The 17,900-nt window shown below is 35.8% G+C and overlaps 1 protein-coding gene across 16 annotated transcripts in view; it reads left to right on the top strand.

The window, feature by feature from the left end:
* Positions 1-17,900, top strand: part of bt (projectin protein bent) — a 486,238-nt gene that overhangs the window by 123,216 nt on the left and 345,122 nt on the right. For all 16 annotated transcript variants that reach the window (XM_083117398.1, XM_083117403.1, XM_083117397.1 and 13 more), the window contains 2 exons: positions 689-768; positions 17,075-17,241. In XM_083117398.1, the coding sequence (XP_082973524.1) occupies positions 689-768; positions 17,075-17,241 (247 nt within the window). The remainder of the gene's footprint in view (positions 1-688; positions 769-17,074; positions 17,242-17,900) is intronic.

The raw sequence follows: 17,900 nt of genomic DNA on the forward strand, positions 1-17,900 counted from the left end.
GGTCAAATCCACTGTTAGACCAGTCTTAGCATTAAGAGACCATAGTGCGGGGACAAGTGTGTATGGGGGTGCTGCTCCCCATGCCCCCCATCTCTAATCGCCGCCACTGTCAATACATTGAACCAATATGATATGGTAAAATACGGTTCTAAACCGGTCACTTTGCCTTTGAGTCCATTGTAGAATTTTTTGAAGATACCTGGTGCTAACATCTTAAATTGCATCATTTCCTCTACATACTGACATGCACTTGTAGCACAGGTGTTGCCCCTGATGCAGAAAAAGGAGAACATTTGTGTAACTGATTGAAGATTTATACCCCACTTCCAAATACGATCGGCTTTAATGAAATTCCGACGAATATCGAGCATCCTAATGTATTGCAGCCACAGAGCAGCAGTGCCCTGTTATCTGTCAGAGTTGAACCAAATGTAGATAGAGATTTTTCAGCACCTCAGAGCTTGGACGTACATTAGTGTCTATTTCTGAATTGAGCAGGCCAACGATTTATTGAACGTATCTCAGAAATATGTTCATTTGCAATGCACTAACTGAACTAAATGGGACAGATATGTTTTGTTATCTGTTGGGAAGAAAAAGTTTTTATTTTGTTTGTTTAATTTTTTTTTCATTTCATTGATATTAATTCAGATATAACAAAACATGTGTACTTTTGTCATCCTTGCAGACTGTTGAAGAAGGTGGTTCCGCAGAATTTGTCTGTCAGTTAGTCTCAGTAGACAAGAAAGCATCCATTTCATGGTACAGGTAAGTTTATTTTCTTATACCAACACAGAAGCAAATCAGAATTCTATGTTGAATGTGTTGAACACCTTTTTTCCAAAAGCAACATGATTGTTATGCAAATTTGGTTCTTTTTCTTTATCTTATGGTTTAATATGTATTTCTTCTAAGAGGTTCATATTTTTACTGACTTACAGTGCCAGTTATCGCCTGTTCATCATTCTGTCATTTATTTCCAATTACCCATGATAGGTGTTAAACACGGTAATTTTAACCAATAACTTTCATGTACTGTAATATAAAAAAGGAAAGTTAAAAATTGTACTTACATATGTGAGTATAGTGCTCTTATTGTAGAACGACGTTTCAGAGATTGACTATCTCTTTCCTCAGGTTCATATAAAAAACTAAGTACTTGACATAGTACTGTGTCAAAAATGTAATATGAGGATTGTGGTTAAGGGTTGGTTAGGATACATTTCAAATATTAAGTTTTTGCTATTAGAAGTACGTAGAAACCAAGTCGTTCCCTAAAAAAACTTGTACAGTAGACCTATTCACAGGTAAAAAAGTTAAAAATCTAAAAAACCTGCATGAATCACAATGCAACCTGCAGGTTTGGCCTTTCCTACCCAACTGTGCTTCTCAATCCACATGAAGGTCAATTCTCCACGAATGTTTCCCCTCCCCTTAATTTTCTCGTTTCCCCTTATTACGTCACATATCCAACGTAAATTCATGTTCCTCTCTTGCAGCTTGCATAACTTCCGGACTGGCGTGCAAACCGATATTGGGTTCAATCTTCCAGGCTTTGTCCCATTTTTTGAGGAAATTGATCCACCCTTCGTCCCTATTAAGATTATTCTTCCCCCCCCCCCCCTACAAATATTCGCTGTTTCATACACGTTTCTTCCTAATTTCCTCCCCTCTCTTCTGATTATCTCTTTTTTTGCAATTCTATGCCCACTTTCCAAAATGTGTTCTGAGAGACCCGTTTTGGGAACTTTTTCCCTTATGTCCTTTTCATGCTCACTCCATCTTTTACCCATATTTCGGCCTGTCTGTCCTATGTACTCCTTCCCGCATTGGCATTCTATTCGATAAACCCCCTTCTGTTTTTCCGGTATTTCCCTAGTTGTCTTTCCTTTCTTATAATCGGTGAAGTATTTTTCTACATTCTTTGGTGCTTTCATCCCGCAAACGATTCCAAAATCTCTCGTTATTTTACCGATTTTTTCCGATACGGATTGATGGTAAGGGATGCCAACGTACTTTACCCTCCTATTTTCCCCCTTCTTTTTGATCCCCTTCCTCTTAATTGGTTTCTTTCCTAATAATTTTCTGTGCTCTCTCCGCTATCTTATCCATTTCTCTATTTGTATATCCGTTTTTTAATCTTGTTTTTCTTATCCACCGAATTTCGTTGTCTTTTTCTTTTCCATTATTGCATAGTCTACCGGCCCTAATAAAAAAGTTAAGGAATATGTTTTTCTTTGTTATTTCGGGGTGCGCCGATTCCTTGTCAATATATAAGTTCCCCGATAGGGGTTTATGATGTACTCCTGTTCTAATCCTATTCCCTTCTTTCAAGATACTAAGATCCAGGAAATTGATTTTTCCATCGCTTAAGTTTTCCCTAGTGAAGTTTATTCTTTCATCTTGTTTTTCTAATTCTTCAAGTACCTTGTTCAGTGCTACCCCCTTTCCTATAATCAAGATATCATCAACGTATCTCCCATAATATTTAATACCCATTCTCATTTTTTCCAAAGCTGCCTTCTCAATGAAGTGCATACAAATGCTCGCTACTATACCAGAAATGGGGTTTCCCATAGCCAAGCCTTCTTTTTGTCTATAAATACTGTCATTGACATAGAAAAAGTTATATTCCGTTACAAGGTTATACCATCCTACATATTCCCAAGCAGTTAGGATGTCTATTCCTTTTTCTAACAGCCACCTTAGTAAACAATCTTCCGCCCGCCCCCTCGGTACACTTGGGTATAAGTTAATAACATCAAAACTACTTATTGTATCCTCGTCATCAATTTCCAGATTTTCTATACATTCTTTAACTTCTATGGCATTCCTAACGCTATATTGGGTGTTCTCATTTATCTTCCTTATTCTTTTTACCAGCATTTTTGCTAGCCCATATCCCGGATGTTCGTATGTTGGTATAATAGGCGTAAGTGGTATGCCTTGTTTGTGTCTCTTAGGTATTCCAAAAGCAATTGGTATTTTGCCAACTTTAATTTCCTTAATTAGGATTTTCTTTTCGCTTGTGCCCAATGTAATGCTTGTCTCTACCTCTTTTTTGATCTCTCTTCTAATCTCATTAATAGGGTCTTTCTCTATTTTCTCAAAATCGTTACCTTTAAAGCTATCTTCTAATTTTTGGTGATATTCCTCTCTGTCCATGATAACCATCTTGTTTTCTTTATCCGACCTAATTAGAAATACGTTATTCGCCTTCACCCATTTTCTTACATTTTTTAAATCGCATCTTAGGTTTTCGTTTACTTTCTCTTTCCGTGTTCTATCCCCCTTTTTCATGTTCGTTTCCTTTTTAATTTCTTTTTGCAAGTGTTGTTCCACAATATTACGTATCCCTTGTCTAACCTCAGTTTTATCCTCCCTTTCGTCAATAGTTGTTACGATCGTTTCTGCTGCTATTATGAATTCTTCTTTTTCAAGTTTCTCTACCCCTATTGCAAATTTCTGCCCCTTGTTCATAATCCTAATCAAATCCTTAGGTGGTTCATGGGTGCTTAAATTTAAAATGTTCTCATTATTTCCCAACTCCTTTGTTTTTAGTTTCTTATTCTCTAGATTATCCTTCCTATTCAATTTTAATTTCATCAATTTCCTCTCTGTAGTATTACTATCCCTAAATTTGGCTTTTTCCACAGCTCTAAAGTGTCTCTCTTCAATGCGGTTCCACGTCACTTCGTCTAGTTCCCCACTAACTTCCAGATGTAATCTATAGCATTCCTTATTAAGACGTTCGACTTGTCCATGTGCTTCCCTAATACATTTCCCTAGTATTTTAAACTGTATTTCTTGTTTTTGTTCAATCATGCCTACACTCAAAGGTTTATACCCCCATTTTAAAAAGTTTGGTAAAACCCCCATTTTCCTGCATTGTTTTAAGAATCTAATCCTGATTAAACCCTTATTCAACTTAATCCTCTTATTTTCTAGTGCACGCACTTTTCTCCCCGTATCGGAAATCAATAGCATTTTGTAGGTTAGTCGCGTGTTACTCACAAATCCAGAATATAAAAAAGGAAAGTTAAAAATTGTACTTATGTATGTGAGCATAGTGCTCTTATTGTAGAACGACGTTTCAGAGATTGAATATCTCTTGCCTCAGGTTCATATAAAAAACTAAGTACTTGACATAGTACTGCGTCAAAAATGTAATATGAGGATTGTGGTTAAGGGTTGGTTAGGGTACATTTAAAATATTAAGTTTTTGCTATTAGAAGTACGTAAAAACCAAGTCGTTCCCTAAAAAAACTTGTACAGTAGACCTATTCACCGGTAAAAAAGTTAAAAAAGTTTAAAAAAGTTAAAAATCTATAAAACCTGCATAAATCACAATACAACCTGCAGGTTTGACCTTTCCTACCCAACTGTGCTTCTCAATCCACATGAAGGTCAATTCTCCACGAATGTTTCCCCTCCCCTTAATTTTCTCGTTTCCCCTTATTACGTCACATATCCAACGTAAATTCACGTTCCTCTCTTGCAGCTTGCATAACTTCCGGACTGACGTGCAAACCGATATTGGGTTCAATCTTCCAGGCTTTGTCCCATTTTTTGAGGAAATTGATCCACCCTTCTTCCAAATTTCCTTCGTCCCTATTAAGATTATTTCCCCCCCCTACAAATATTCGCTGTTTCATACAAGTTTCTTCCTAATTTCCTCCCCTCTTTTCTGATTATCTCTTTTTTTGCGATTCTATGCCCACTTTCCAAAATGTGTTCTGAGAGAGCCCTTTTGGGAACTTTTTCCCTTATGTCCTTTTCATGCTCGCTCCATCTTTTACCCATATTTCGGCCCGTCTGTCCTATGTACTCCTTCCCACATTGGCATTCTATTCGATAAACCCTCTTCTGTTTTTCGGTATTTCCCTAGTTGTCTTTTCTTTCTTATAATCGGTGAAGTATTTTTCTACATTCTTTGGTGCTTTCATCCCGCAAACGATTCCAAAATTTCTCGTTATTTTTCCGATTTTTTCCGATACGGGTTGATGGTAAGGGATGCAAACGTTCTTTACCCTTCTATTTTCGATTTTCCCCCCTTCTTTTTGATCCCCTTCCTCTTAATTGGTTTCTTTCCTAATATTTTTTCTGTGCTCTCTCCGCTATCTTATCCATTTCTCTATTTGTATATCCGTTTTTAATCCTGTTTTTCTTATCCACCGAATTTCGTTGTCTTTTTCTTTTCCATTATTGCATAGTCTACCGGCCCTAATAAAAAAGTTAAGGAATATGTTTTTCTTTGTTATTTCGGGGTGCGCCGATTCCTTGTCAATATATAAGTTCCCCGATAGGGGTTTATGATGTACTCCTGTTCTAATCCTATTCCCTTCTTTCAAGATACTAAGATCCAGGAAATTGATTTTTCCATCGCTTAAGTTTTCCCTAGTGAAGTTTATTCTTTCATCTTGTTTTTCTAATTCTTCAAGTACCTTGTTCAGTGCTACCCCCTTTCCTATAATCAAGATATCATCAACGTATCTCCCATAATATTTAATACCCATTCTCATTTTTTCCAAAGCTGCCTTCTCAATGAAGTGCATACAAATGCTCGCTACTATACCAGAAATGGGGTTTCCCATAGCCAAGCCTTCTTTTTGTCTATAAATACTGTCATTGACATAGAAAAAGTTATATTCCGTTACAAGGTTATACCATCCTACATATTCCCAAGCAGTTAGGATGTCTATTCCTTTTTCTAACAGCCACCTTAGTAAACAATCTTCCGCCCGCCCCCTCGGTACACTTGGGTATAAGTTAATAACATCAAAACTACTTATTGTATCCTCGTCATCAATTTCCAGATTTTCTATACATTCTTTAACTTCTATGGCATTCCTAACGCTATATTGGGTGTTCTCATTTATCTTCCTTATTCTTTTTACCAGCATTTTTGCTAGCCCATATCCCGGATGTTCGTATGTTGGTATAATAGGCGTAAGTGGTATGCCTTGTTTGTGTCTCTTAGGTATTCCAAAAGCAATTGGTATTTTGCCAACTTTAATTTCCTTAATTAGGATTTTCTTTTCGCTTGTGCCCAATGTAATGCTTGTCTCTACCTCTTTTTTGATCTCTCTTCTAATCTCATTAATAGGGTCTTTCTCTATTTTCTCAAAATCGTTACCTTTAAAGCTATCTTCTAATTTTTGGTGATATTCCTCTCTGTCCATGATAACCATCTTGTTTTCTTTATCCGACCTAATTAGAAATACGTTATTCGCCTTCACCCATTTTCTTACATTTTTTAAATCGCATCTTAGGTTTTCGTTTACTTTCTCTTTCCGTGTTCTATCCCCCTTTTTCATGTTCGTTTCCTTTTTAATTTCTTTTTGCAAGTGTTGTTCCACAATATTACGTATCCCTTGTCTAACCTCAGTTTTATCCTCCCTTTCGTCAATAGTTGTTACGATCGTTTCTGCTGCTATTATGAATTCTTCTTTTTCAAGTTTCTCTACCCCTATTGCAAATTTCTGCCCCTTGTTCATAATCCTAATCAAATCCTTAGGTGGTTCATGGGTGCTTAAATTTAAAATGTTCTCATTATTTCCCAACTCCTTTGTTTTTAGTTTCTTATTCTCTAGATTATCCTTCCTATTCAATTTTAATTTCATCAATTTCCTCTCTGTAGTATTACTATCCCTAAATTTGGCTTTTTCCACAGCTCTAAAGTGTCTCTCTTCAATGCGGTTCCACGTCACTTCGTCTAGTTCCCCACTAACTTCCAGATGTAATCTATAGCATTCCTTATTAAGACGTTCGACTTGTCCATGTGCTTCCCTAATACATTTCCCTAGTATTTTAAACTGTATTTCTTGTTTTTGTTCAATCATGCCTACACTCAAAGGTTTATACCCCCATTTTAAAAAGTTTGGTAAAACCCCCATTTTCCTGCATTGTTTTAAGAATCTAATCCTGATTAAACCCTTATTCAACTTAATCCTCTTATTTTCTAGTGCACGCACTTTTCTCCCCGTATCGGAAATCAATAGCATTTTGTAGGTTAGTCGCGTGTTACTCACAAATCCAGAATATAAAAAAGGAAAGTTAAAAATTGTACTTATGTATGTGAGCATAGTGCTCTTATTGTAGAACGACGTTTCAGAGATTGAATATCTCTTGCCTCAGGTTCATATAAAAAACTAAGTACTTGACATAGTACTGCGTCAAAAATGTAATATGAGGATTGTGGTTAAGGGTTGGTTAGGGTACATTTAAAATATTAAGTTTTTGCTATTAGAAGTACGTAAAAACCAAGTCGTTCCCTAAAAAAACTTGTACAGTAGACCTATTCACCGGTAAAAAAGTTAAAAAAGTTTAAAAAAGTTAAAAATCTATAAAACCTGCATAAATCACAATACAACCTGCAGGTTTGACCTTTCCTACCCAACTGTGCTTCTCAATCCACATGAAGGTCAATTCTCCACGAATGTTTCCCCTCCCCTTAATTTTCTCGTTTCCCCTTATTACGTCACATATCCAACGTAAATTCACGTTCCTCTCTTGCAGCTTGCATAACTTCCGGACTGACGTGCAAACCGATATTGGGTTCAATCTTCCAGGCTTTGTCCCATTTTTTGAGGAAATTGATCCACCCTTCTTCCAAATTTCCTTCGTCCCTATTAAGATTATTTCCCCCCCCTACAAATATTCGCTGTTTCATACAAGTTTCTTCCTAATTTCCTCCCCTCTTTTCTGATTATCTCTTTTTTTGCGATTCTATGCCCACTTTCCAAAATGTGTTCTGAGAGAGCCCTTTTGGGAACTTTTTCCCTTATGTCCTTTTCATGCTCGCTCCATCTTTTACCCATATTTCGGCCCGTCTGTCCTATGTACTCCTTCCCACATTGGCATTCTATTCGATAAACCCTCTTCTGTTTTTCGGTATTTCCCTAGTTGTCTTTTCTTTCTTATAATCGGTGAAGTATTTTTCTACATTCTTTGGTGCTTTCATCCCGCAAACGATTCCAAAATTTCTCGTTATTTTTCCGATTTTTTCCGATACGGGTTGATGGTAAGGGATGCAAACGTTCTTTACCCTTCTATTTTCGATTTTCCCCCCTTCTTTTTGATCCCCTTCCTCTTAATTGGTTTCTTTCCTAATATTTTTTCTGTGCTCTCTCCGCTATCTTATCCATTTCTCTATTTGTATATCCGTTTTTAATCCTGTTTTTCTTATCCACCGAATTTCGTTGTCTTTTTCTTTTCCATTATTGCATAGTCTACCGGCCCTAATAAAAAAGTGCATAGTCTACCGGCCCTAATAAAAAAGTTAAGGAATACGTTTTTCTTTGTTATTTCGGGGTGCGCTGATTCCTTGTTAATATATAAGTTCCCCGATAGGGGTTTATGATGTACTCCTGTTCTAATCCTATACCCTTCTTTCAAGATACTAAGATCCAGGAAATTAATTTTTCCATCGCTTATGTTCTCCCTAGTGAAGTTTATTCTTTCGTCTTGTTTTTCTAATTCTTCAAATACCTTGTTCAGTGCTACCCCCTTTCCTATAATCAAGATATCATCAACGTATCTCCCATAATATTTAATACCCATTCTCATTTTTCCAAAGCTACCTTCCCAATGAAGTGCATACAAATGCTCGCTACTATACCAGAAATGGGGTTTCCCATAGCCAAGCCTTCTTTTTGTCTATAAATACTGTCATTGACATAGAAAAAGTTATATTCCGTTACAAGGTTATACCATCCTACATATTCCCAAGCAGTTAGGATGTCTATTCCTTTTTCTAACAGCCACCTTAGTAAACAATCTCCCGCCCGCCCCCTCGGTACACTTGGATATAAGTTAATAACATCGAAAGTACTTATTTTATCCTCGTCATCAATTTCCAGATTTTCAATACATTCTTTAACTTCTACGGCATTCCTAACGCTATATTGGGTGTTCTCATTTATCTTCCTTATTCTTTTTACCAGCATTTTTGCTAGCCCATATCCCGGATGTTCGTATGTTGGTATAATAGGCATAAGTGGTATGCCTTGTTTGTGTGTCTTAGGTATTCCAAAAGCAATTGGTATGTTGCCAACTTTAATTTCCTTAATAAGGATTTTCTTTTCGCTTGTGCCCAATGTAATGCTTGTCTCTACCCCTTTTTTGACCTCTCTTCTAATCTTATTAATAGGGTCTTTCTCTATTTTCTCAAAATCGTTACCTTTAAAGCTATCTTCTAATTTTTGGTGATATTCCTCTCTGTCCATGATAACCATCTTGTTTTCTTTATCCGACCTAATTAGAAATACGTTATTCGCCTTCACCCATTTTCTTACATTTTTTAAATCGCGTCTTAGGTTTTCGTTTGCTTTCTCTTTCCGTGTTCTATCCCCCTTTTTCATGTTTGTTTCCTTTTTAATTTCTTTTTGCAAGTGTTGTTCCACAATATTACGTATCCTTTGTCTAACCTCAGTTTTATCCTCCCTTTCGTCAATAGTTGTTACGATCGTTTCTGCTGCTATTATGAATTCTTCTTTTTCAAGTTTCTCTACCCCTATTGCAAATTTCTGCCCCTTGTTCATAATCCTAATCAACTCTTTAGGTGGTTCATGGGTGGTTAAATTTAAAATGTTTTCATTATTTCCCAACTCCTTTGTTTTTAGTTTCTTATTCTCTAGATTATCCTTCCTATTCAATTTTAATTTCATCAATTTCCTCTCTATAGTATTACTATCCCTAAATTTGGCTTTTTCCACAGTTCTAAAGTGTCTCTCTTCAATGCGGTTCCACGTCACTTCGTCTAGTTCCCCACTAACTTCCAGATGTAATCTATAGCATTCCTTATTAAGACGTTCGACTTGTCCATGTGCTTCCCTAATACATTTCCCTAGTATTTTAAACTGTATTTCTTGTTTTTGTTCAATCATGCCTACACTCAAAGGTTTATACCCCCATTTTAAAAAGTTTGGTAAAACCCCCACTTTCCTGCATTGTTTTAAGAATCTAATCCTGATTAAACCCTTATTCAACTTAATCCTCTTATTTTCTAGTGCACGCACTTTTCTCCCCGTATCGGAAATTAATAGCATTTTGTAGGTTAGTCGCGTGTTACTCAAAAATCCAGAATATAAAAAAGGAAAGTTAAAAATTGTACTTACGTATGTGAGCATAGTCCTCTTATTGTAGAACGACGTTTCAGAGATTGACTATCTCTTTCCTCAGGTTCGTATAAAAAACTAAGTACTTGACATAGTACTGCATCAAAAATGTAATATGAGGATTGTGGTTAAGGGTTGGTTAGGATACATTTAAAATATTAAGTTTTTGCTATTAGAAGTATGTAAAAACCAAGTCGTTCCCTAAAGAAACTTGTACAGTAGACCTATTCACAGGTAAAAAAGTTAAAAAAGTTTAAAAAAGTTAAAAATCTAAAAAACCTGCATGAATCACAATGCAACCTGCAGGTTTGGCCTTTCCTACCCAACTGTGCTTCTCAATCCACATGAAGGTCAATTCTCCACGAATGTTTCCCCTCCCCTTAATTTTCTCGTTTCCCCTTATTACGTCACATATCCAACGTAAATTCACGTTCCTCTCTTGCAGCTTGCATAACTTCCGGAGTGACGTGGAAACCAATATTGGGTTCAATCTTCCAGGCTTTGTCCCATTTTTTGAGGAAATTGATCCACCCTTCTTCCAAATTTTCTTCGTCCCTATTAATATTAATCTTCCCCCCCTACAAATATTCGCTGTATAGGAAGATAAATGACAACACCCAATATAGCATTTGGAATGCCGTAGAAGTTAAAGAATGTATAGAAAATCAGGAAATTGATGACGAGGATACAATAAGTGGTTTTGATGTTATTAACTTATACCCATGTGTATATAACAAGGAATCGGCACACCCCGAAATAACAAAGAAAAACGTATTCCTTAACTTTTTTATTAGGGCTGGTAGACTATGCAACAATGGAAAAGTAAAAGACAACGAAATTCGGTGGATAAGAAAAACAGGATTAAAAAACTGATATACAAATAGAGAAATGGATAAGATAGTGGAGAGAGCACAGCAAATTATTAGGAAAGAAACTAATAAACAGGAAGGAGATCAAAAAGAAGGGGAAAATATCGAAAATAGGAGGGTAAAGTATGTTGGCATCCCTTACCATCAATCCGTATCGGAAAAAATCGGAAAAATAACGAGAGATTTTGGAATCGTTTGTGGGATGAAAGCACCAAAGAATGTAGAAAAATACTTCACCGATTATAAGAAAGGAAAGACAAATAGGGAAATACCAGAAAAACAGAAGGGGGTCTATCGAATAGAATGCCAATGCGGGAAGGAGTACATATGACAGACGGGCCGAAATATTGGTAAAAGATGGAGCGAGCATGAAAAGGACATAAGGGAAAAAGTTCCCAAAACGGGTCTCTCAGAACACATTTTGGAAAGTGGGCATAGAATCGCAAAAAAAGAGATAATCAGAAAAGAGGGGAGGAAATTAGGAAGAAACTTGTATGAAACAGCGAATATTTGTAGGGGGGGAGAATAATCTTAATAGGGACAAAGGAAATTTGGAAGAAGCGTGGATCAATTTCCTCAAAAAATGGGACAGAGCCTGGAAGATTGAACCCAATATCGGTTTCCACGTCAGTCCGGAAGTTATGCAAGCTGCAAGAGAGGAACGTGAATTTACGTTGGATATGTGACATAATAAGGGGAAACGAGAAAATTAAGGGGAGGGGAAACATTCGTGGAGAATTGACCTTCATGTGGATTGAGAAGCACAGTTGGGTAGGAAAGGCCAAACCTGCAGGTTGCATTGTGATTCATGCAGGCTTTTTAGATTTTTAACTTTTTTAAACTTTTTTAACTTTTTTACCTGTGAATAGGTCTACTGTACAAGTTTCTTTAGGGAACGACTTGGTTTTTACATACTTCTAATAGCAAAAACTTAATATTTTAAATGTATCCTAACCAACCCTTAACCACAATCCTCATATTACATTTTTGACGCAGTACTATGTCAAGTACTTAGTTTTTTATACGAACCTGAGGAAAGAGATAGTCAATCTCTGAAACGTCGTTCTACAATAAGAGGACTATGCTCACATACGTAAGTACAATTTTTAACTTTCCTTTTTTATATTCTGGATTTGTGAGTAACACGCGACTAACCTACAAAATGCTATTGATTTCCGATACGGGGAGAAAAGTGCGTGCACTAGAAAATAAGAGGATTAAGTTGAATAAGGGTTTAATCAGGATTAGATTCTTAAAACAATGCAGGAAAGTGGGGGTTTTACCAAACTTTTTAAAATGGGGGTATAAACCTTTGAGTGTAGGCATGATTGAACAAAAACAAGAAATACAGTTTAAAATACTAGGGAAATGTATTAGGGAAGCACATGGACAAGTCGAACGTCTTAATAAGGAATGCTATAGATTACATCTGGAAGTTAGTGGGGAACTAGACGAAGTGACGTGGAACCGCATTGAAGAGAGACACTTTAGAGCTGTGGAAAAAGCCAAATTTAGGGATAGTAATACTACAGAGAGGAAATTGATGAAATTAAAATTGAATAGGAAGGATAATCTAGAGAATAAGAAACTAAAAACAGAGGAGTTGGGAAATAATGAGAACATTTTAAATTTAACCACCCATGAACCACCTAAAGAGTTGATTAGGATTATGAACAAGGGGCAGAAATTTGCAATAGGGGTAGAGAAACTTGAAAAAGAAGAATTCATAATAGCAGCAGAAACGATCGTAACAACTATTGACGAAAGGGAGGATAAAACTGAGGTTAGACAAAGGATACGTAATATTGTGGAACAACACTTGCAAAAAGAAATTAAAAAGGAAACAAACATGAAAAAGGGGGATAGAACACGGAAAGAGAAAGCAAACGAAAACCTAAGACGCGATTTAAAAAATGTAAGAAAATGGGTGAAGGCGAATAACGTATTTCTAATTAGGTCGGATAAAGAAAACAAGATGGTTATCATGGACAGAGAGGAATATCACCAAAAATTAGAAGATAGCTTTAAAGGTAACGATTTTGAGAAAATAGAGAAAGACCCTATTAATAAGATTAGAAGAGAGATCAAAAAAGGGGTAGAGACAAGCATTACATTGGGCACAAGCGAAAAGAAAATCCTTATTAAGGAAATTAAAGTTGGCAACATACCAATTGCTTTTGGAATACCTAAGACACACAAACAAGGCATACCACTTACAACTATTATACCAACATACGAACATCCGGGATATGGGCTAGCAAAAATGCTGGTAAAAAGAATAAGGAAGATAAATGAGAACACCCAATATAGTGTTAGGAATGCCGTAGAAGTTAAAGAATGTATTGAAAATCTGGAAATTGATGACGAGGATACAATAAGTACTTTCGATGTTATTAACTTATATCCAAGTGTACCGAGGGGGCGGGCGGGAGATTGTTTACTAAGGTGGCTGTTAGAAAAAGGAATAGACATCCTAACTGCTTGGGAATATGTAGGATGGTATAACCTTGTAACGGAATATAACTTTTTCTATGTCAATGACAGTATTTATAGACAAAAAGAAGGCTTGGCTATGGGAAACCCCATTTCTGGTATAGTAGCGAGCATTTGTATGCACTTCATTGGGAAGGTAGCTTTGGAAAAATGAGAATGGGTATTAAATATTATGGGAGATACGTTGATGATATCTTGATTATAGGAAAGGGGGTAGCACTGAACAAGGTATTTGAAGAATTAGAAAAACAAGACGAAAGAATAAACTTCACTAGGGAGAACATAAGCGATGGAAAAATCAATTTCCTGGATCTTAGTATCTTGAAAGAAGGGTATAGGATTAGAACAGGAGTACATCATAAACCCCTATCGGGGAACTTATATATTAACAAGGAATCGGCGCACCCCGAAATAACAAAGAAAAACGTATTCCTTAACTTTTTTATTAGGGCCGGTAGACTATGCACTCTTTTATTAGGGCCGGTAGACTATGCAATTATGGAAAAGAAAAAGACAACAAAATTCGGTGGATAAGAAAAACAGGATTAAAAATCCATATACAAATAGAGAAATGGATAAGATAGCGGAGAGAGCACAGAAAAAATATTAGGAAAGAAACCAATTAAGAGGAAGGGGATCAAAAAGAAGGGGGAAAAATCGAAAATAGAAGGGTAAAGAACGTTTGCATCCCTTACCATCAACCCGTATCGGAAAAAATCGGAAAAATAACGAGAGATTTTGGAATCGTTTGCGGGATGAAAGCATCAAAGAATGTAGAAAAATACTTCACCGATTATAAGAAAATAAAGACAACTAGGGAAATACCGAAAAACAGAAGGGGGTTTATTGAATAGAATGCCAATGCGGGAAGGAGTACATAGGACAGACGGACCGAAATATGGGTAAAAGATGGAGCGAGCATGAAAAGGACATAAGGGAAAAAGTTCCCAAAACGGGTCTCTCAGAACACATTTTGGAAAGTGGGCATAGAATCGCAAAAAAAGAGATAATCAGAAAAGAGGGGAGGAAATTAGGAAGAAACTTGTATGAAACAGCGAATATTTGTAGGGGGGGGAAATAATCTTAATAGGGACGAAGGAAATTTGGAAGAAGGGTGGATCAATTTCCTCAAAAAATGGGACAAAGCCTGGAAGATTGAACCCAATATCGGTTTCCTCGTCACTCCGGAAGTTATGCAAGCTGCAAGAGAGAAACGTGAATTTACGTTGGATATGTGACGTAATAAGGGGAAACGAGAAAATTAAGGGGAGGGGAAACATTCGTGGAGAATTGACCTTCATGTGGATTGAGAAGCACAGTTGAGTAGGAAAGGCCAAACCTGCTGGTTGCATTGTGATTCATGCAGGTTTTTTAGATTTTTAACTTTTTTACCTGTGAATAGGTGTACTGTACATGTTTTTTTAGGGAACGACTTGGTTTTTACATACTTCTAATAGCAAAAACTTAATATTTTAAATGTATCCTAACCAACCCTTAACCACAATCCTCATATTACATTTTTGACGCAGTACTATGTCAAGTACTTAGTTTTTTATACGAACCTGAGGAAAGAGATAGTCAATCTCTGAAATGTCGTTCTACAATAAGAGCACTATACTCGCATACGTAAGTACAATTTTTAACTTTCCTTTTTTATATTCTGGATTTGTGAGTAACACACGACTAACCTACAAAATGTATTGTAATAGGCTACATCAGTATTCAGCCAATCCTACTACAAAAAAAATTGTTTTCTTGTATGCATTACATATAGTCATCATTTTTCTACATTTAATCGAGCGTTCTTGTCTTGTAATCAAGGGGTCAATACCCGGTGGAGACACATAGTGGTTTGGATCCCACTTTAAACTGTAGGTAAACTGTGCATAAAGTGGACTTAAAACACCAAATCAATCTACATTTAATTATGCCATTGTGTTTTTTCTTCTTTTATCTTCATGCATTGTCCTATAACTGACACATTCTATACTCTTGAAATTTACTGAACTCCCTTCTTTAAAAAAGTCAGTCAGTATTTCCCTTATTTTTGTGCTTTATTTCTTTATTCCTTGAACTACATATTTCTAAATGTCTTTCGTTTAAGCTCTGAATTTTCATGGACTAGCAACACTGCTATTTTAATGCCAAAATTGTGATGTTGAAGTGAAAACTGGATATTTCCATCTTCCTAAATTCTTATACTAATTTTTTAACATACTCAGGGTGTCTACCAGTCTGGAAAACCTGGAAATCTTGGAACAGTCAGGGAACTTACTTCTTCTGGAAATGTCAGGGAAATTTAATGTAATTCTGGAAAAATGAGCATTTTAGTAAAGTGCATTAAAAGTATGTTTTTGAACAAAGAAATATTAAGTTTGTTGTGTTCATACCATACTTCAATTTGACATACTGAGTATTACTGGTAGTAACAGTAGAAATTTCATATTAAATACTTTAGGAAAAGGTTATGTTTCAAACTATTTTGAGGTTGAGATTTTATTCAGTAAGTGACTATTGGAATTTCCCACTTTCTTGTTGCAATTTTTGGGTTGTTTTTGATCTTTTGAGTTTTGATTTGATGTTTTAAGTCCACTTTATGCACAGTAAGGCTAGTCGGGACTGGACCTACAGTTTAAAGTGGGAACCACTATGTGCCTTCACCAGGTATCAAACCCGGGATCCCTTGATTGGCGTCAATGCTACCACTGCACCATTGGAAAGGCCTAATTTTTGGGTTGTGTTTGGTAGATATGAGAATTAATGCAGATTTTTCTACTAATTTTTACTATAATTATTTTTCATTTATGTTATCATTATGATTTCTTACAAAAATAATACTTTGTTAACCATAGGTCAATCCTGACATTATCACTTTTACATCTGAAGTGAATATTATAATAACCGGGTTAAGTGAGATTTAAGTGGGATTCTAGCTGAAATATAGTGACTTTCTATATGTGAATGACCCTGGTCCTGGTCCTCAAAACCTGGAAAAGTCAGGGAATTTTGTTTTTACAAAATTGTAGGCTCCCTAATATACTTTCCCTTACTATGAAGCTAAGAACCTTAGGTTAGAATTTTGTGTAGGGCATGCACATTTAATTATTTGAGTTTGTTTATTTTTGAGTCCACTTATGCACAAAAAAGTTAATTGGGACTGGATTTTCAGTTTCAAGTGGGAACTGAACCACTGTGCAATGTGCCTCCATTGCCCCTTTTTCTCTATCATCCATTCATCATCATTGTCATGATTAACTTTGGCGATCATAAAAATATATGTAGATACTGCTTGAAAATATGAATTCTTTTTCCATCACTATGTGTTTGTATAATAATAAGTCATTCTAATGCACCACTGTAACTAAGTTTTAAAATACATAAACAATGTAAGGCCAGTTTAATTTTAAATTTTCTAGCACAAAAGCAGTGTTTTGTTACTTAACAGATTTTTGAAGGTGGTACATTTTATCTCCTGTCCCAAGTATTGTCAACGTATGGACACATTGTTTAGTTTAAACAATAACATACAACTAGTTGAATAAAACAAGTATATCTAGAAAATGTTACATAAAAACTTATTCATTTTCTTTTCAGAAATACACAAATCATAAAAGAAACACGAGAAACAAGAATATCATTTGATGGAACATATGCCCGACTGAGCATTTCTTCCACTAAAACAGAATCATCTGGAACATATAAAGTTGTAGTTTCAAATGAATATGGAAAAGAGGAATCTTCAGCAGAGCTGAAGGTGACAGGTAGGTGTACATAAATTCCTTTATGTATGCTGAGCTCTTCAAACACAGTGACATTTAAAAAGTTGGCAATGGAATAATGTCTTTCTCATTGTTGATTTTAAGTTACCTTAAATTGTAATTCCATGTATATGTCATTTTTCAGAATGGGCTAATGAAAATTGTGAAATGAGATAGTGTACAATATTGTTTGGTGAGTGTTTATCTCATTTCATGATTTTGTATCTGGCACATCACATGTATGCACCTATTGAGATTTTTACTGTATTTTTTCAGTCTGAATGATGATAAAATGGTAAGTCAAGACAACTTTATTTTTTAACTGTTTTTGCGGACAAGTATATTAAAATCAAATGTTTATATTTAGAAGTTTCAGTAATTATCTTATTTTATCAGTGACCAGGGGCCTCAGGTTCGAATCCTGGCCTGGGCATGGATGTTCTTTGTGAGTGTGCCTTCATCAATTTCATCATATCGTCACTCATGCTCATCTTAGCGATTAGCCAGAAGTGGCAGAAATATATAAATAAAAAATAAACCAAATCAATCAATAAATCAATTATTTTATCAGTGTGGTAAGCTAAAATTTAGTCTCTTCAGTCCAAATATGTTAGAGTATTTCTCACTCTTTCCAGTCATAATCATTAGACATACAAGTGATA

The sequence above is a fragment of the Lepisma saccharinum genome, chromosome 2, assembly GCF_977018435.1.
Source record: "Lepisma saccharinum chromosome 2, izLepSacc3.1, whole genome shotgun sequence".
Classification (NCBI taxonomy): domain Eukaryota; kingdom Metazoa; phylum Arthropoda; class Insecta; order Zygentoma; family Lepismatidae; genus Lepisma; species Lepisma saccharinum.